At 42.2% G+C, this 21,283-nt stretch overlaps 1 protein-coding gene across 3 annotated transcripts in view; it reads left to right on the forward strand.

Annotated features, from left to right (window-relative positions):
• The window catches only part of prkn (parkin RBR E3 ubiquitin protein ligase), a 1,436,175-nt gene that overhangs the window by 940,568 nt on the left and 474,324 nt on the right, over nucleotides 1–21,283 (forward strand). For all 3 annotated transcript variants that reach the window (XM_078556736.1, XM_078556737.1, XM_078556738.1), the window contains exon 7: nucleotides 2,827–2,963. In XM_078556736.1, the coding sequence (XP_078412862.1) occupies nucleotides 2,827–2,963 (137 nt within the window). The remainder of the gene's footprint in view (nucleotides 1–2,826; nucleotides 2,964–21,283) is intronic.

Consider the following 21,283-nt stretch of genomic DNA (forward strand, 5'->3'; position numbering starts at 1 on the left):
GAAGCAAAGGAAATCAGGGATCCAGAAGAGGGCAGACTTGGAGAAACTTTGAATTCTCGGAGGGCTGCAGAGCCAGAGCAGATTACAGAGATAGGGAGGAGTGAGGTTGTGGAGCGGCTTGAACACAGGATGAGATTTTAAAATTTGAGGTGCTTCTCGATTTGGAGCCAATGTAGGCCAACGAATGCAGAGCTGATGGGTGATCGAGACTTGATGCAAGTTAGGATGAAGGCACACGAACACAAGATAAGAGTAGGAATAGACCATACAGCCCATCCAGTTTGCTCTGTCATTCAATGCAATCATGATCTTTGACTTCACTTTCCTGCCTGCTCCCCATGTCCTTTGATTCTCTGAGAAACCAAAAATCTGTCTATTTCAGCCTTCAATGATGGAACATTCATAATCCCATGGGGTAGAGAATCCCAAAGATTCACAACCTTTTGAGTGAAAAGATTTCTCCTCATCTCAGTCCTAAATGATAGCCCCCCAACGCCACCCCTCCCCCACCACTCCCCGCCTTACCCTGAAACTGTGCCCTCCATGTTTTAGATTCCCAAACCAGTGTAAACAAACTTTCATTGTCTAACCTGTCAAGCGGAGGTTTGGATAAGCTCAAGCTTAAAGAGGATGGAAGATGGGGGGGCTAAGCAAAAGGACACTGGAACGGCCAAGCCTGGTGTAACAAAAGCATGGTTGACGTCTTGTAGATGCCCTCAGTGATAATGACAGGAGCAAGAAGTGTAGTGTTGGTGGAGTGGTTTGGCTTCAGGTCTGGTTGCAAAGTGGGACCTAACTCTTTGACAATATCCAACATTTCCTACATTGTGACAGTGAACATCTATTGGCTGTAAAGCACTTCGGATGCCCTGAGGTCATGATTGGGTACTACATAAATGCAAGTTCTTTTCTTTCATAATTACCAATTTTCATAGGATCTGACAAAAGCATGAGTAGATGAATAACAGGTGCATTAAAAATTGGGTGGTTTACATAATCGGTATATTGATATTCTCTTTTGAAACAATATATCCCACTCTATAAGGATCATGTTATCTTGCACCTCTTTTACCTAAAATCCACTACCTTTACTATTGCCTGCTTAAGCCAGGGGCTAATTTGAAAGCTGTTATTACTATTATTATTTTTGCTGAAGCTTAGAAAAGTGAGCATTATTTTAAACATCATTGTCATTTCCTGATTGCTGGGTAGGAAAGGGCAGCACACAGTGTGCTTTGAATATATAAGGACCAGAGGGCGCCAAGTAGAAGCTCTGATCTAAACTGAGACATCTCAAGCCCCAAAGTACAACTCCCCAGCACACTGGATGAGGGAGGCAAAAGTTATCTAAAGTTTCCATTCGTGAGTCCTATCCTGCAACCCCAGTTGAAAGGATGGGCTGGATTTTTATTGCCGGCAGGGTCGAGACCCAATGCAGGCATGATTTAAAAATTGCGGTCATCTCTGGACCCCAGGATGGTCTGTAATTTTCAAATGAGAGAGGAGGGGAGGGAATGGGGAACCTGTTCATTTCCAACTGATGGCCCATTAAACTCCTTTAGGAGTTTGTTAATGGGCAGGGGGGGTGCTGGATTGCATTACAATAGAGATTTCAGTGAACCAGAACATTTTGGTGCTCTTTAGTACACAGCTGTCTTTTGGGATCACGGTGGTGCTTAGGGAAATTTTTTTTGATGTTTAAATTATCAGGTTCGCACCAAAACCTGCGCATTACCTCAGTTTTGACTGTTCGCACTCTGTCTCATGCCTTTATGTGGCTGGCCCTCTGAAGAGCTCTGGCAAGACAGCAGCAGGTCTGAGTTTGCTGCTGGCAGCAAGCAGGCAGCTTCCGCCTCCTGGAGATGTTCGATACCACTAGTGGGGCGCCAAGCTCACCACCTGCCCAATTAGGGCATTTACATTTAAATATAGTGTCGCATGAGAAATATAGTTGGAGCGTGGGGTTGGGCCCTGGAAGTCTGACCCCACTTTGAAAATCTGCCTCTATGGGGGGAAGTGCGGGAGCGGGCGCCGGTGGACAGCCTTCCGATTGGCGCCCTTGATTGGGGGGGCACAGCCATTTTAAGTGGGCGGGCCAGTTAAGGCCCGCCCAGCATGCCAACCGCCAAGAAGCGCTGTGCGCTCCCTGTGCAGGCAGGGGGGTATTCTCTCAGCCGGGCGTGCACTCTTTCATGCAAAGTGCTGCCTCAGGGAGATCGGCTCCAATTTAAAACTTCTAATAAACATGTTTAAAATTTTTCCCTGCTGTGTCCCCTCGTGTGACACTGTCACATGAGTTGGGGCATGTCCATAAACCTTTCTTAAAAATTAAAATACCCTCAAGAAACCTCATCCTGCCCGTGGATGAGGTTTCATGCTTTTTCGGATGCCCGCCTGGGCTCCAGGTCCATCAATGAGGTTAATTTTTTTTTAATGGCATTAACAGGCCGTTGACAGTTCAGAACTGAAAATCTAAATGACGCAGGGTGACGTCGGGACACACGTCCAACGTATCCCCACGTCATTTTACGTGTCGACGAGTGGTGCCCCTCCCCCCCAGTTCGCTGATGGGAGAAACCTGCCCTATACGTCTGTTGACAGGATCAGGATTAGCTTTTGCTGTCTTCGGCCATCTGTTAGTCTGTCAACACTCACTGCCCAGATTCATTCATGATAAATAGACACTTGGATATGGTACTGGATGGCTACAAGTCCCTATGAAATCCACGCACGAATCTGATCCTACAGGACAGGAAGGGGAGAAATTAGAAATTTGAAACAGAGAAACATCATATGATTGTGTTTCTTTTCTTCTCCTGCTCTTAGCGATCCAGTGTTGATATTTCCTTGTGTGGACCGACATGTTATATGCTTGGATTGTTTCCATTTATACTGTGTGACACGGCTGAATGACCGGCAATTTATCCATGACCCGGAACTTGGATATTCCCTCCTCTGTGTAGGTGAGTGTTATATTGAAATTACATTGGAATTAATGATTTATCTTTTGTCAAATGAGAGCATTGCTTTGACTAAAATTGGAAAAATGAATGTAATTTTAACATGAACTATCAATTTTAAAACCTTGCATACTCTATACTTAAATCACAAAGTACAGTTTAGTTATTTGACTGCCAGCATCAACATCATCATGAAAGAGTAGAGTTGCCCAGTATAGACAGGAAATTATATTATACTCGCAACATGATGGAGGCATTCTGCCAGTTGGACAAGGTTAAAATCAACCCAACTTGGGAAATGTTAAACAAAAACAGAAAATGCTGGAAAAACTCAGCAGGTCTAACAGCATATGTGGAGAGAATAAAAAATACAGTTAACATTTCGAGTCCGTATGACTCTTCTTCAGAGCTACAAATGCTGATGTTTGTGTTCTTGCCTTTCTTTCCCCATTGTTGCCAAAACCCTTACCCACGCCTTCCTTGCCTGTAGAATTCATTGCTTGAATACTGCTGTTGCTAGCTTCCACCCTGACATAAATTCCAGATAATTCAGAGCTGCACAGTCTAAATCTGCTCACACATAAAATCACACAACTCTGATAGCCATGAACACCCTGCTTGGTGAAGTGGTGAGAATCTGGAACTCATTTCCACATAGAGTGGCAGAGACGAATAACATAGATGCATTTGAGGGGAAACTAGAACCACATGAGGGAGAAAGGAATAGAGGGTTATGTTGATAGGGTGAAATGAAGTAAATAGAGTTGGAGGAGGCTTGTGCAGAGTATAAACACTGGCATTGACTGGTGGGGAAAAATGACATGTTTCAATGTTGTACATTCTCTGCATGCTAGTTACATTTGGATGGTTTATACATGTGTTACTGTATTAAGTTTTACATTTTTGTCTTATTCTACTTAATTGTTATAAGGTGAGAGAAAATGGTTGAAACAGTTAATCATCACAGCTTTGCGTGGTTCATTTCTAATTTTTTTGTTTCATCATAAAATGCTTATTACATCCTGGAAAAAATGCACTGGAGGAGTTACTGAGCCAAATGGCATTGCAGTATCAACATCGATGGGTGTGTTGATTAATTCCAGAGGCACTGTTCTTTCATTTCATATTTAATAGGCCGAACGTTCCCCTGGGCCTGGGAAAACCCGCCCTGTACACTATTGTGGCTCACAAACTGCACGCTCAGCCCATGTGTGACTTCACATTACATTCTTTGCTTTTCACACTGGGGTCGGGCTTGCAGTGCAGTTTGCAAACCACGCTGGAGTGCATGAGGAATGTGGGTGTGGAGCAGGCTGGTTGGAAGGCCTGCCTCAGTTCTATAAACACAGTATCCCAGTGTTAAAAGGCCTGTAAGCCTTATTCCTCAGCTGCCTCACCTCCACCCACACCCCACTGCCTAGACATGCCCCCTCAGATTGCCCATACCTTCCTATGCCACCTCTATGCCCATGGGTCCTCCATCCCCCTCAGATCACTCATGCCACATCTATGCCCCCCTTTCACCCTCCAAAGCTACTCTTCCAGTATGTAGTATGTAAATTCCCCAGATTCCATGCAATATCAGTGGAAAATACTTTGGAGAATATAAGAAACCTCTCACCATCTAATAAAAACCTCCATATCATTGATGGTGAGAAAAAATGCATTCTGCCATGTGAAAAAACATAATACTTGAATCCTATTAACAATAAACCAGAAATCACATCACAGGGACAATTTGTTATTACTGTCATTCATTCTCAGATGAATGGAACACCTATTGCAATGAAACCCATTAGCATTTGACACTCAGCCAAGCATCAATGATGGCCTAGGCTCTCCAAGCAATAGATTACTTTCTGTGAAGGGAAAACAGCAGGTGCAGGGCCTGTCAATGTAAGGGAGCAGGTGGCTAGATTTTTTTCAAGTGTAAATTTTTTTCTAAGTGTCAAAACTAGTTTTTTTTTATCATCAAGACCCATTTGAATTACAGTAGATAAGATATCAGTACAGGCTGACAGGACACTTTGTAACATTTTTCACTGCACAAGGGTGCTTTCTCCATTGGAAAAGCAATGTAATACAGGTGAAAAAATACACAAAGCTGGTCAATGTAAGGGTCAATTTACCTATAATGGATCATTGCATTAAAAATACATGTACATTGCAATACAGCAATATAGGTAACATTTGAAGGTGTGAAAACATTTTATGCTTGTCTTTCAGAAAGTTCCAGACTCCTTAGCAAGGTTTTCATTTTCCTCATGAACTCTCTCAAACCCAACGTCCTCTTAATGGGCTTCCAAAATCCCGTACCGCCAGATGAAAATAGTCTGTTAGGGGAAATCTGATTTTTAGAACCATATAAAAGCCCCACGTTTTTTTGTTCCACATTTAAAATGGGGAACCCAACCTCAGCTGGGGCGGGTGTATGTTTTGCACACTCAGCATTCCCAACCTTCAAAAAAGCCAGAGGAAAATGGCACAGGGTTAGGAATGCGGAGGAAAGTTGGATTTCCTCCAAAAATTGCTAAGTGTGGCCATTTGTGGACCCAAACACATTACCAAACCCGGATGAAAATATCGCAGTTTAATTACTAGAACTAAATTACCTTTAAAGTCCATTGAAGAAAGCATTCACAGTACAAAAATTCTTAGCTCTGCTCTCCATATTGCAAAAAGGATCTAGAGGCACTGGAGAAGATTTACAAGTACGATAGCAGAACTCAGAGGTTATAACCATCAGGAAAGACTGAACAAGTAAGGCTGTTTTCTCTAGAACAGGGAAAGCTGAGAGGTGACCTGATAGAGATCTTTAAAATTATGAAGGCATTTGATAGGTAGATGTAGAGGAGATGGGCCGGATTTTGTTCCAGAGATGCGCCCTCTCCTCCACATCCTCCCCCCACTGCTGCCCCGCCCCAACCATTTGAAGAACTGGCAGGAGCCTTGTGTCATTTCCAATGGGCGGCCCGACACAATTAAGTGCCTGTCAGGCACTTAACTGGCCAGTGTTGGACTTTCAATGCAATCAAGCCCACAGTGGGGCAGAACTCCCATCCCTGACACCTTTCCATTGCCAGCTGTGCCACCAGGAGCAGCGGCCCGGTAATGCACTCAGGCCCAGCCCCAGAATCAATGCTGAATCCCAGGACATAGGTGAGTGAGGGTGGGAGGGGGGGTCACAGGGAAGGGATCATTAGAGAGCAAGGACAGAGGGGCTGGAGGCAAGGGCAGGAGGTGGCAGCTTTCAGCAGCCTCCCCCTTCCCAATCCTGGGTCTCTCAATCGGGCACAGAGTGTCTGTCAATGAGAGACACTCCCTACAAGGCTGCAGGCAAACTCAACAGGGTTCACTGGGTGGCCTTTGGAAGCCACAGGAGAGCCATGCAAGCTCTGTTTAATCCTTAAGCCACCACTAAATTCTGGTGGGTTCAGTGATAATTGGTCTTACGTAGCTCATTAATGATCCTATTTGCCTACCCATCACGGTTGGGATTTCCACATCAGGCCCTTCTTGCCCCCAGCTTAATTGAGGACAGTTTTCCCGTCATTGGGAGTCTGATGAGGGTACTCCCATCCAATTCTCCCATCCAATTCTATTAACATGCCTGCTCCGGCAGGCTCCACTAAATCCAACCTGATGGTTATCTCCTCCTATCACTGGCTGCTTGTCCCAACAACACCCCCCCTTCCCCCCCCCCACCCCCCTTAAACCAGCTTATATTTCACCCCTTTCCTATTTTTACTTAGTTCTGTTGAAGGGTCGTGAGGACTCGAAACGTCAACTGTGCTCTTCTCCGCCGATGCTGCCAGACCTGCTGAGTTTTTCCAGGTATTTCTGTTTATGTTTTTGTTTTGGATTTCCAGCATCCGCAGTTTTTTGTTTTTATCTCTGATGTTTCCACTTATGGGTGAGTCCAAACTAGGGGCTATAAATATAAGATTGCCAATAATAAATCCAGTAATGAATTCAGAAGAAACGTATTTACTTAGGCAGCAAGTAGGGTGTGAAACTTACTACCACATGGAGTCATTGAAGTAAGTAAATAGAAACTACATAAGTACGCAAGATAGAAAGGAATAGATGTGTATAGATGTTGTTAGGGTGAGATGAATTAAGGCGGGAGGAGGCTCACATGGAACCAACACACTGGTATCAACTTGTTGGGCTGAATGGCCTGTTTCTAAACTTTAAATGCTATTTAATGTAATTCAATGTAAATCTAAACCCACACTTCACAGCAAGCGATCCATTATCACTCATACATCATCCAGTTGTAACTAGAACCAAAAAAATAAAGAATTAGGTTAAAATCACTAATCTTACACTCAGGAGCCGTGTTCATGGGGAATGTGGGTTGGAGATAGGATTAGAGTACGACAGTGCTGATTCTCTGATCTGCAATGACTATGAACATGCTTCCTTTTTGGTAATGGGGCCATTGGTTAATTCATCTCTATTGTGCACTATTTTCACAATTTTTTTCAGTTCCAGTTGTGAGTAATTTATTAATGTGCAATAGAAACAAAGTATGTCATGAATACCTGCAACTTACATTCAACTTGTGGTGATGATCATAACTGATGGCAACATTGCCACTCATGTGTCATCTTGTTAGTCAATTGATGGAATGTAAATTATGCCCCATGGGTCTTTTTTAATACAGATTGCATGATGGTCTCTCTTCCTTAAAGAATTTCAACATTCATTTAATAGTTTCCCATCATCATTTTTGTTTGGGTCCATTTTGATTCTTGTTAGAATATGACTGTATACTAAATCATATAGTCAAAGCTAGTTGTTGGTTGACTCTTATTATAGGTCATAGCAATTATAGGATTCTTCTCCTCTGAATCATTATAAGGTTTCCACTTATATAAGAACTCTGTTAGAAGGCTGCTATCCCTTGGCTTCGGATACTTCTGTGCTGTGTGATGGGACATTCATGTTATTATAAGATGTTTGACTCCCACTGTCCCTGTTATAATGAGGACAGTGTGTATTCTAGTTTATTTGTCACTATGTTCTGGTATATAAAAAATCACGAATAACTGAAAGTGGTTATAGTTTAATCAGGATGTTCGAAGAATGTGACATACAGCAAACCAAGTATTGGGTGATCTTTAATCATCTGAACCCCAAGATCAGATGACTGTGTTGAAGTCATTTCTGAATGTTTGTTAATTACTTGGTGTTTCAGTTTCATATGGGGGTTTAATTCTGGGTTACTTTTTTGCCTACAGCAGTTGCAACTGATAATGTGCCCTAAGCCCTTGATGCATTGATACATAGAGTAGAAACAGTTTGTGACATCAGTAACCTAGATTTATTGAGGGGGGAATCTAAAATTCATGACTGAACAATTGTGTGGTATTATATATGCAATATATTTAAAAAATCATTTTTAATTGTATTTTCTTTCACAGTCGCCACAGTAAAGGATGATGAATTGATTTAGTGGTAGTTGTCATTTGCCTCAGGCATTTTCTGGAATTTGTGCAAAAGGAAAATAGATGGAGCTTGGAGAGCATAAATATTTATATCAGCAAAGGACATGGTGTACCACACACAAGGGAGGATTTTTTTTAATAGTGGCATAAACTCATGAGTCTCAAGGGCCTTTGCAGTTTTGCCCAGACACCACACCCTCTATTCATTTACCAGCACTCCTATGAACATATGAAATTGGAGCAGAAGTAGGCCATTCAGCCCCTCGAGCCTGCTCCACCATTCAATAAGATCATGGCTGATCTGTTTGTGTTTCAAGTTCTACATTCCCATCTACCCCCGATAACTTTTGATTCCCTTTCCTAACAAGTATCCATCTACCTCTGCCTTAAAAATATTCAGTGACTTCATCACCACCGCCTTCTGAGGAAGAGAATTCCAAAGTTGCATAACCTCTGAGAGAATAAAATTCTCCTCATCTCTGTCCTATAAGGGCAACCCCTATTTTTAAAACAGTCCCCCGTAGTTCTGGACTCATCCACAAGAAGAAATATTCTTTCCACATCTACCTTGTTAAGACCATTCAGGATCTTATATACTTCAATCAAGTCAGCCCTCACATTTCTAAACTCCAGTGGAAACAAGCCTAGCCTGTCCAACCTATCCTCATAAGACAACCCACTCATCCCAGGTTTCAATCTAGTAAACCTCCTCTGAACTGCTTCCAATGCATTAACATCCTTCCTTAAATAAGGAGACCAAAACTGCAAACAGTATTTGAGATGCGGTCTCACCAATGCCCTGTATAACTGAAGCACAACAGCCTGACTTTTATGTTCAATTCCTCTCACAATAAAGGATAGCATTCCATTAGCCTTCTTGATTACATGCTGTACCTCCATACTAACTTTTTGTGACTCATGCATGAGAACACCTAGATCTCTCTGCACCTCGGAATTCTGCAGTCAATCTTCGTTGAAGTAATATTCTACTTTTTTATTCTTCCTGCCGAAGTGAACAATTTCACATTTTCCCACATTATACTCCATCTGCCAGATTTTTGCCCACTCATTCAACTTATCCATATCCGTCTGCATACTCCTTATGTCTTCTTCACAACATACTTTCCTAACCATCTTTGCGTCATCTGCAAATTTAGCTACCATGCCTTCGCTCCCCTCATCTAAGTCATTGATGTAAATTGTAAAAAGTTGAGGCCCCAGCACAGACTCCTGCAGGACTCCATTCATCACTTCCTACCAATCAGACAAAAACCTATTTATGCATACTCTAATTCTTTCTTTTCCTCTTCAGAATGTATTTCATTTCCTACCAGCTCCATTTACACCAATATATTTCTCCTTGCTTCCAAACTAATTTTTAGCCCACCGAGTATATGTGAAAACAGGAAGGTTATTTTGTTAGGGAACTTTGATAAACTAAATAGAACTGGGAATCACCATGTGGCTAAGAGTCCAACTTGGTAGGCACCTAGAATTTTGAAGATACATCCCCAGGAGGGAACTCCTGGAGAAGCAGTGAAAATGACTAAAAACGACCATGTACCCATTTTGTTCAGGGTCTCTGATGAAGGTACTGATGGGAGATTGGGATGACTTGGGAAAATTCCCCAATGCTAACTGTTATATAACCAAAAGCACTGGCGAAGCCATGAGATGCAGTGCACATCTTTACTCAGTAATGACCATTGACTAGATAGCATCCAGAGAATGTAAGTTGTGGTACCCTTGAGTGATAGTGGTCACAGAATGAGGATATAAAAATGAAAAATACTGGAAACACTCAGCAGGTCAGGCAACATCTGTGGAGAAAGAAACAGAGTTAGCTTTACAGAACTAAAAGATGTTAAATATGTTTTTAAGCAAATGAGGGAAAGTGGGGAGGGGCAGGAAATATACTAGGGGGTTAGGTCTGTCATTGGGTGGATAGCAGGAGTGATTAAATGACAAAATGAATGATGGCGCAAGATAAAAGTGATTGATAATGGATCAAGTTAAAAAACAAAAGGCTGGGCCAAACAAGGTGTGAATTGTTACAGTAGAATACTGGGCAGGGGTGGGTGAATGAAAGGAGGGAAAATTATAATGTTTGACATGTTTTGGAATTCAACAATACTAAATCAGATACATATTTTTAAAAAAGGGAAACATAGAGGGAAGAGCTTAAAGCAAGTAGACTGGGGGAAGGAGAAATTGTTTAACAATATTTTAGTGGAGAATGATTCAAATATTTCCAAAGACATATAGGTCAATCCGCAAGATGAAGGATAAGTTTGGTCTGAAAGACATGCCTCTAATTAGATCTAAAGACAATTAGAAGTGAAATAAGGAGGGGGAATCTTTAAAAATTCAAAGAACAGCAGGCTGAAAAGAATTGGGATGATTGTAAAATAATTCAGAGACAGGTTAAAAGGATAATTAGAGAGTCTAAGAGGAACACAGAAATTAGCATTCTGTAGGTACGGCAAAGCATTAAAAATGCTTTGATCCTATAATGGTAAGAGGGCAGATGATATCCCTAAAAGATGTTAATGGCCCAAAACTGAGTTGGAATATAAAATAGTTCTAGTGGAAGATTAACCTGTTAACTCTGTTTCTCTTCACAGATGTTGCCTGAACTGCTGAGTATTTCTCGCATTTTTCATTTATATTTCAGATTTCCAATGTCTGCAGTCTATTGCTTTTGTGATAAAATTATTAATATTCTAAATGATTGCTTCATCTGGTGTTCATTGAGAAAACAATGTGCATTCCATAACTAGTGAGAAACCAAGTAAATATAGGTACCACATAGATTCTAGACAGGCTAAAAGAGCCTGAAACTATCAAATATCAAAAATATATTTCAATTATGGTACTAGAAGAGATAAGGGATGAAATCTTTGAAGCGATAGTATGTCAATGAATGCTAAAAAGTCCTGCTAGTCTCGGATCAAACTAAAATAGTATCCACCGTCAAAAAATAAACAAAATGGACCTAGAAATCAACATTGACTCTGGACCCCATGGAATCTCATGACATCAGGTCAAACACAGGCAACAAAACCTCCTTCGATTACCACCTAATGCCCTCCCTCAGCTGATAAATCAGTACTCTTCCATGTTGAAAACCATTTTGAAGAAGCACCAAGGGTGGCAAGAACACAGAATGTGCTCTAGGTGGGGGAATTCAATGCCTATCACCAAGAGTAGTCTGGAAGCACCACGACTGACTGAGCTGGCTGAGTCCTGAATGACATATTGAAGTCCCTTCTTCACACTGAGGACAGTGTCCATCATGTCCTGTGGCACTACCCACTGTGTTAAATGGGATAGATTCAGTACAAATCTAGCAGCTCAAAACAGGGCATCCATGAAGCACTGTAGGCCATCAGCAGCAACAGAATTGTGTTCAACCACAATCTGTAACTTGATAGCCCGGCATATCCCTCACTCTACCATTACCATCAAAAGCCAAGGGATCAACCCTGGTTCAATGAGAATTGCAAGAGAGCATGATGGGAGCAACACCAGGCAAATGACAAACCCAAACATGAGGTGTCGATCTGGTGAGACTACAACACAGGACTACATGCATGCTAAACAGCAGACACAGCATGTAATGTACAGAGTTAAGCAATCCCACAACCACCGGATCAGATCAAAGCTCTGCAGCCCTGTCACATTCATTCGTGAATGGTGGTGGACAACTAAACAGCTAACCGGAGCAGGAAGCTCCATAAATATCACCATCCTCAGTAACATGAGAGCCCAGCACATCAGTCAAACTTCACTCAGCTTCAGCCAGAAATACCAAGTGGATGAGCTACCTCAGCCTCCTCCTGTGGCCCCCAACATCACAGGTGCCAGTCTTCAACCAGTTTGATTCACTCTACATGATATCAAGAAATGGCTGAAGGCACTGGATACAGCAAAGGCTGTGGGCCCTAAAAATATCCCGACAGTAGTACTGAAGACTTGTGCTCCAGAACTAGCCACACCCCTGGCCAAGCTACTCCAGTACAGCTACAACACTGGCATCCACCCAGCAATGTGAAAAATCACCCAGGTATGTCCTGTCTGCAAATCCAATCTGGCCATTTACTGCCCCATCGGTCTACTCTTGATCATCAGTAAATTGATGGAACTTGTTGACGACAATGCTATCAAGCAACTTATGCAACAATCGCCTGCTCACTGAGGCTGAATCGGGTTTCACCAGAGCCACTCAGCTCCTGACCTCAGTAGATTCTTGATGCAAACATGGACGAAAGAGCTGCATTCAAAAAGTGAGCTGAGAGAGACTACCCTTGACATCAAAGCAGCATTTGACCAAGTAAGACATCAAGGAGCCCTAGCAAAATGGGAATCAGGGGGAAAACTCTCCACTGGTTGGGGTCATACCTAGCACAAAGGAAGATGGCTGTGGTTGTTGGAGGCCAATCATCTCAGCCTCAGGACATCACTGCAGGAGTCTCTCAGTCTTGTGTCCTAGGCCCAACCATCTTCAGCTGCTCCATCTTAAGGTCAGGTGTGGGGATGTTCACTGATGATTGCATTCACAACACCCCAGTTTTGAAATAGTCTGTTTCCATATGCAGAAAGAACTGGGCACATTCAGGCTTGGGATGATAAGTGACAAGCATCATTTGTACCACACGAGTGCCAAGCAATGATCATCTCCAACAAGAGAGAATCTAACCATCTCCCCTTGAGACTCAACAGCATTACCAACGCTGAATCTCCCACCATCAATATCCTGGGGGTTACCATTGAACAGAAACTGAACTGGACTAGCCACATAAATATTATGGCTAGAAGAGCAGACCAGAGGTGGGGATTTCTATGACAAGTTTCTCACCTCTTGTCTCCACAAAGCCTGTCCACCATCTACAAGGCACAAGCCAGGAATGTGATGGAATACTCCCCATTTACCTGGATGAGTGCAGCTCCAACAACATCCCATGACATTGCCGCAGGAGTTCTTCAGGGTAGCATCCTAGGGCTAACCATCTACAGCTGCTTCATCAATGATCCTCCCTCCATCATAAGGTCTGGTGTATTGACTGCTTCAATATCTGAGGTGTCATGAATGGTACCGAACACTTGCTGCTCAAGAAGCTTGACAACATCCAGGACAAAGCTTGATTGGCACACCATTCACTCCCTCCACAACCGATGGATAGTGGCAGCAGTGTGCACCATATACAAAAGGCACTGCAGCTACTCACCAAGGCCCCTTCAACAGCACCTTTCAAACCTACTACATCTACCACCAAGAAGGACAAGCACAGCAGATGCACGGGAACACTGCCAGCTCCAGGTTCCCCTCCAAACCATACACCATCCTTACTACATACAAACATCCAAACTAGGAGCAGGAGTGGGCTACTCGGCCCCTCGAGTCTGCTCCGCCATTCAATAACATGGCTGATCTGAATGTAACCTCAACCCCACATTCCTGCCTACCCCTAATAACTTTTGCCCCTGATATCCTTTCACCCCCTTGTTAATCAAGAATCTATCTAGCTCTGCCTTAAAAATATTCAAAGACTCTGCTTCCACCTCCTTTTGAGGACGAGAGTGCCAAAGATTTACAACAATGAGAAAAAAAAATTCTCCTCATTTCTGTCTTAAATGAGCAACCCCTTATTTTTAAACAGTGACCCCTAGTTCTAGATTCTCCCACAAGAGGAAACATCCTCTCTATATCCACCCTGTCAAGACCCCAAGGCTTCGGTTAAGTCACCTCTTACTGTTCTAAATTCCAGTGGATACAAGCCTAACGTGTCCAGCCTTTCCTCATAAGACAACCCACCCATTCCTGGTATTAGCCTAGTAAACCTTCTCTGACTGCTTCTAAACCATTTACATCTTTCTTTAAATAAGGAGACCAGCACTGTACACAATACTCCAGATATGGTTTCACAAATGCCCTGTACAACTGAAGCATAACCTCCGTACTTTTGCAATCAATTCCCCTCACGATAAATGATATCATTCTATTAGCTTTCCAAATTACTTGCTGTACCTGCACACTAACCTTCTGTCATTCATGCACTAGAACACCCCTGGTTCCTCTGAATCTCAGACCTCTGCAATCTCTCGCCATTTAGATAATAAGTTTCTTTTTTTATTCTTTCTGCCAAAATAAAGGATTTCACATTTGCCCACATTATACTCCATTTGCCAGATCTTTGCCCACACACTTAACCTATCTATATCACTTTGTATCCTCCTTATGCCCTCTTCACAATTTACTTTCCTATCTATCTTTGTGTCATCAGCAAATTTAGCAACCATTCCTTCAGTCCTTTCATCCAAGTTATTTATATAAATTGTAAAAAGTTGAGGCCCCAGCACTGATCCCTTTGGCACATCACTCATCACATCTTGCCAACCTGAAAAAGACCCATTTTTGCTAACTCTCTGCTTCCTGTTAACTAGCCAATCTTCTATCTATGCCAATATGTTACCCCTACACCATGAGCTTTTATTTTCTGCAATAACCTTTGATGTAGCACTTTATCAAATGCCTTCTGGAAATCTAAGTACAGTACATCCACCGGCTCCTCTTTATCCACAATACACGTGACTCCTTCAAAGAACTCCAATAAATTGGTTAAACATGATTTCCCTTTTCAAAATCATATTGACTCTGCGTGATTGCTTTGAATTTTTCTAAGTGCCCTGCTATGACATCTTTAATAATAGCTTCTAACATTTTCCCTATGACAGATGTCAGACTAACAGGCCTATAGTTTCTTGCTTTCTGTCTCCCTCCCTTTTTGAATGAAGGAGTTATATTTGCTATTTTCCAATCTAATGGAACATTCCCTGAAGCTAGGGAATTTTGGAAAATTAAAACTAATGCACCAACTATCCCACTAGCCACTTCTTTCAAGACATAAAGGCGAAGTCCATCTGGACCTGGGGATTTGTCAGCCTGCAGCCCCAACAATTTGCTCAATACCACTTCCCTGGTGATTGTAATTTTCCCGCGTTCCTCTCTCCCTTCCATTTCCTGATTTACAGTTATTTCCGGGATGTTACTTGTGTCCTCTATAGTGAAGACCGAAGCAAAATACCTGTTTAATTCATCCACCATCTCCCTACTTTTCATTATCAATTCCCCAGATGCACTCTCTATAGGGCCAATACTCACTTTGTTAACTCTTTTCTTATTTAAATATCTATTGAAACTCTTACTATCCGTCTTTATATTACTGGCTAGATTTCTTTCATACTCTAATTTTCCCTTCCTTATTAACCTTTCTGTCATTCTTTGCTGTTCTTTATATTCTTTCCAATCTCCTGACCTGCCATCTGTCTTTGTGTAATTATATGTTTTTTCTTTAAGTTTGATACTGTTTTTAAATTTTTTAATTAACCACAGATGGTGGGCCCTCCCCTTGGAATGTTTCTTTCTCATTGGAATATATCTATTCTGTGTATTCTGAAATAGCCCTTTAAATGTCTACCACTGAGCCTCTATTGACCTGCCCCTCAACCTCATTTGCCAGTTCATTTTAGCTAGCTCCACTTCCATGCTGTCATAATTGCCTTTAATTAAGTTTAAAATACTAGTCTTGGATGCATTCGTTTCTCCCTAAAAATAAATGTGGAATCCAGTCATATTATGGTCTCTGCTACCTAGCGGTGCTTTCACTATGAGGTTATCATTTAATCCTGTCTTGTTGCTCAATACCAGATCTAGTCTTGCCTGCTCTCTGGTTGGCTCCAGAACATGCTGTTCTAAGAAACTATCCCGAAAACATTCTATGAACACTTCATCTAGGCTACCTTTGCCCATCTGATTTTTCAAGTCTAAATGTAGATTAACATCCCCCAGAATTATTGCTGTACCTTTCTGGCAAGCTCACATTATCTCTTCTTTTATAGTCTGTCCTACCATGTAGTTACAATTAGGGGGCCTGTACAGCACCCCCACAAGTGACTTCTTGCCTTTATCATTCCTCATCTCAACCCAAACCGCTTCTACATCTTGGTTTCCTGAACTTAGGTCATCCCTCTCTAATGTGCTCATACATCATTAAATAATAGAGCCATGCCTCCAACTTTTCCTAACTTCCTGTCCTTCCTAAATGTCACATACTCTTCAATATTCAGGTCCCAATCTATGTCATCCTGTAGCCATGTCCCTGTAATGGCTATCAGGTCGTATTTATTTGTTTTTATTTGCGCTCATGTCTCTGTAATGGCTATCAGGTCATATTTATTTATTTCTATTTGTGCTATCGGTTCATCTGTTTTGTTTCAAATGCTATGTGCGTTTAGTTACAGAGCCTTTCATTTTGTCCTTTAATTATTTTTGTAGCACCCAGCATTATCTGCTGTTTTACTCTTAGATTTTTACTCTCTGTCCCTTCCTGTCATGGTCTGTTTATCATTTCCCATATTAATACCTGTCTCTCTTGCCTTGTCTCTACTCTTTGGTTTACTACATCTTCCGAAATGTGACCCCTTGCCCCCACTATTCAATTTAAAACCCTCCCTACTCCCCTAATTAGGCAGCTCGCGAGGACACCAGCCCAAGCACGGTTCAGGTGTAGACCGTCCCAACGATACAGTTCCCACTCTCCCCAATACTGGTGCCAGTGCCCCACAAACCAGAACCCGCTTCTCCCACACCAGTCTTTGAGCCAGGCATTCATTTCTCTAATCTTATTTTATGCCAATTTGCACGTGGCTAAGGTAATAATCCATAAATTATTACCTTTGAGGTTCTGCTTCTTAATTAAGTGCTTAGCTCTTCATACTGACTGTGCAGAGCCTCCTTCCTCATCCTATGTCATTGGTACCTACATGGACCACAACCACTGGATTCTACCCCTCCTACTGCAAGTTCTGCTCCAGCCATGAGCAGATGTCTTAAACACTGGACAGGCAAAAAAGCCATCTGGACTCTCACTCTTTGCTACAGAGAACAGTGTCAATCCCCCTTACTATACTGTCAGCTGCTACCACTACATTCCTTTTGCTCCCCCCACTTGGATGGCTTCCTGTACCATGGTGCCATAGTCAGTTTGTTTAACCACCCTGCAGCCCCCACTCTCATCCAAACCAGCTGGGAGAACCACACTCCTGCACTCCTGCCCTCTGGGTTCCCTTAGCTGCCTCACTCGCAGTCACACCACCCTGGCGCTGGCCATTGACCAAATCAGAAGACTATGGTAACCAGGGCTACAGTAACCAGATTCAACCAGTTAGCTAATTAACCACTCAGCTCCTACAGCTGAGAGTGAGTTTACCCTGTCTAAACTGCAAGAAAGAAAGAACTTAGCCTGCTTACAGAGTACTTTCCAGTTACTGCTAATAACAGACTAGATTATATTTTAAGAGCAAAATTTAAGAACAAAATTAACACTTAAAACTCCCCTCTCACCAAACTCCAAGGGCAAAATTTTATATCCCACGGGCGGGCATGCACCCGACCTGATCGAGTGTAAAATCGCGTGAGGTGACGTCGGAGGAGCGTTTCGATGTCATCGCACACTTGCATGATATTTTGCTCAGCAGGTGCGCACAAAAGTCAGAAGCGCGCCCGCCGACAATTAAGAGGGCAACTAAGCCCACTAACGGTGCAATTGTCTATGATTTTTCATGGCCTGTCCAACCTTATGGTTGGCAGGAGGGAGAATCGGCCAGGCAACCTTTACGTTTTTTATCAAACATTATCCATGGGCGCGATGAAATAAAATTAAAATAAACATAAATACCTGTGGACAGCATTTTTATGAGGTATATTTTCAGGTGCTTGATTGTGATACATGGACATTTTGTAATGCAGTTTTTTAAACCTTTATTTCATCATTTGAATGTCTGCAGCTCCCTAAGGTAGGTGTCTGTCTTCAGGGAGCTCTCTCGCAGCGCTCACCCACACCTACCGTGACGTCATTGCCTGCCCTCTTCCTGCCCACAGCCTGGCAGCGCTGAGCTTTTCAGCATGCATTTCACGCTGGCTGGCTGTTAATTGGCCAGCCAGTGTGAAATCGCAATCAGGGGCCGATCGCAGTCAACGGTCCATTTCCCAGCTGCGCCTGGGCCCGCTTCTCTTGTGCACCCGCCAAAGGTAAAATTCAGGCCCGAGTCTTCATTCAGTTAGTCAGCTGCACGCCGTTTGCCAACTCAGAACTCTATTGCCATTTCTTTAACTGTTGCTGGGTCAAAATCTTGGAACTCCTTTCCAAACTGCACATTGGATGTGCCTACAGCAGATTGACTGTAGTGGTTCAAGAGGGCGGCTCACCACTACCTTCTCAAGGGCAATCAGGGATGGGCAACTTTGCCAGCGACACTCAGATTTCATGAAAGAATAAATAAAAGCCAACTTAAAAATCATCAATTTCACATTAATACCAATGATGGAATAGATTAGCCACAAATTTGGAAGGGAAAAGGTCAGCCTGAGCAACACAACTGGATGGTGAAAAGCCCTACAAGTTAGATTTGAAACATCCTTTGACAAGGTTCATCACAGAAACTTTGGATTCAGTGTAAATTGTGGGAATATATAAGAAATTGTCTGACTGTTCAAAAGCAATGGTAATATTAGAGAAATCTAAGGGTGGAGGAAGTGCTGAGAGGTCTGTTTTAAGAATTGTTGCTATTTCTAATTGATATTAATAATAATTCAGCAACTCAAAAGGTTATCAGCTTTGGCTCAGCAGTAGCAGTCTTGCTCCTGAGTGAGAAAGTTGTAGATTCAAGCCCCACTCCAGAGACCTGAGTGTCTAATCTACGCTGATACATCAGTGCAGTACTGAGGGAATGCTGCATTTTGGAACTGCTGTCTCTTGGCCCTGTTTGCCCTGTCAGTGCCATGGGTTCATGTGCATCCACCTATCATTTTAAGCACCTCAATTAGATCACCACTCAATCATCTAAAACTCAAGGGAATATAAAACCATGTTTATGCAACCTGACCTCAGAAAGGCTTTAAGCATGACTTCCTCCAACTTAGATTTTATTTGCCTTGTCAATTACTGCTCTGTTGTGACTGGGCATCATAAGCAAAGTACCTTTTACAGAGAAACTATTTCCTTGGGTGGAGGAATCCAAAAAGGTGGCAAATATATGGCTAGACCACTCAGGATGAAATCAGAAAGCATTTTTTTTCTTAAAGGGTAGTGAAAATATGGAACTCTCTCCCCCATGAGATTGTTGGCACTGGGTCAATTGACATTTTCAAGAGGGAGATCAATAGATGTGTGTTAGGTAAGGGATCAGAGGATATGGGCCCAAGGCAGGTAAATGGAGTTGAGGCACCATAGGTTCAAGGGGCTGATTGGCCTACTCCTGTTCCTATGACTGGAATCTGAGCACTATGTCCAGTTTGAATCATGGAAACAAAAAGGAGATATTCAAACCCTGGAAACTTCGCAGAGAAGAACCACAACACTGATCCCTAGCATCAGACAACTAAGTTGTGAAGAAAGAGGGGAGAAATGTGATTAAAAGAGGATGACTGGGATGGAACCTAGAGGCATATCAGATAGTGAATGGCGGAAGGTAATCTAGAATTTTACCTTAAATTGTAAGTGGACATGAGAGTGCAGGTTTAAACTGGTGAAAATCAAAGTTAGGATAGACATAATTCCTCTTTGCTCAAAACATGATCAACATTCCTACATTAGAAAGTACTTCACTGGCTGTAAAGCGCTTTGAGATGTCCAGTGGTTGTGAAAAGCACTATATAAATGTAAGTCTTTCTTTCTTTAACATGTGGAATGGACGTCAGGAGACTAGTGGAAGCTAAAACCCTGAAATCCGTTATAAACAGCTAAATGCAGTCATGAGTAGATTGTAAATTTTTTCAGAAGAGTCAGGAAAAACCTAATGACCTTGTTTATCTATAACAATTTTGTTGCCTTCCTTTCTGCGGCTCCCCAATGTGAATCATGAGATTTATAAACAGAGTACATCTCATTCACACTAAAAACTCACTGATACCAACCCTTAATTCTCCTTCTTCTGAATGATTTGCCTTGAAAAGTAATCACACATTTCAACTTCAGTGTCCTGACAAAGTAAATCTGAAGCACCAACAACAACAACAGCTTGCATTTATATAGCATTTTTAATACAGTAAAATGGCCCAAGGCATTTTGCATGAGTATTGTGAACCAAAATTTGACACTGAACCACGTAAGACGATATTAGAACAGTGACCCAAAGCTTAATCAAAGAGATAGAGTTTAAGGAGTGTCTTAAAATAAGAGAGCGAGGCAGAGGGATGGAGAGATTTAGGGAGGTAATTCCAGAGCCCAGGAACTGGGCAGCTGAAATGATGCCAATGGTGGTGCAAAGAATTTTGGAGATGTGCAAGAGGCCAGAATTAGAGGAGCAGAGAGATCTTGGAGGGTTGTGGGGCTGGAGGAAGTTACAATAGATTAGGAACTTACCATAGCTTAGACCATTCAAACTGTGTTTTTATTGATAAACTTAGATAAAGGGTCAAAATTCATAGTGCAAAACATGTCAGATTTGAGAAAAAAGTAGGAGAAAAAAACAATATAAATCAAGAAGTAATGATTAGCTGACATCAATCTGTGGTTTTAATAAATGATAGCAGGAAGGGAATACAAGAGGGAAGGAATTCCAGTTTCATTGTCTTGGAAAGAATGAGTAGGAATAGCTCCTGATATCTTGATGTTGTTAATTCATGTTTTTGAACTAATGACTGGTAGCAAGAAGGCCTGGGAAGAGCAAGCTTTAGCCTACCTGGTCTAGACAGTGCATGTTGCAAGGAAAATGATTTAGGTAAAACTGAAAAACTTGGGTAATATCCTGCAGAGTATGGAATACAATGACAATTTGTGATGCTGAAATATTGGGCAGAATGTTCCCGTT

Source organism: Cetorhinus maximus, chromosome 14 (assembly GCF_964194155.1).
Source record: "Cetorhinus maximus chromosome 14, sCetMax3.hap1.1, whole genome shotgun sequence".
NCBI lineage: Eukaryota > Metazoa > Chordata > Chondrichthyes > Lamniformes > Cetorhinidae > Cetorhinus > Cetorhinus maximus.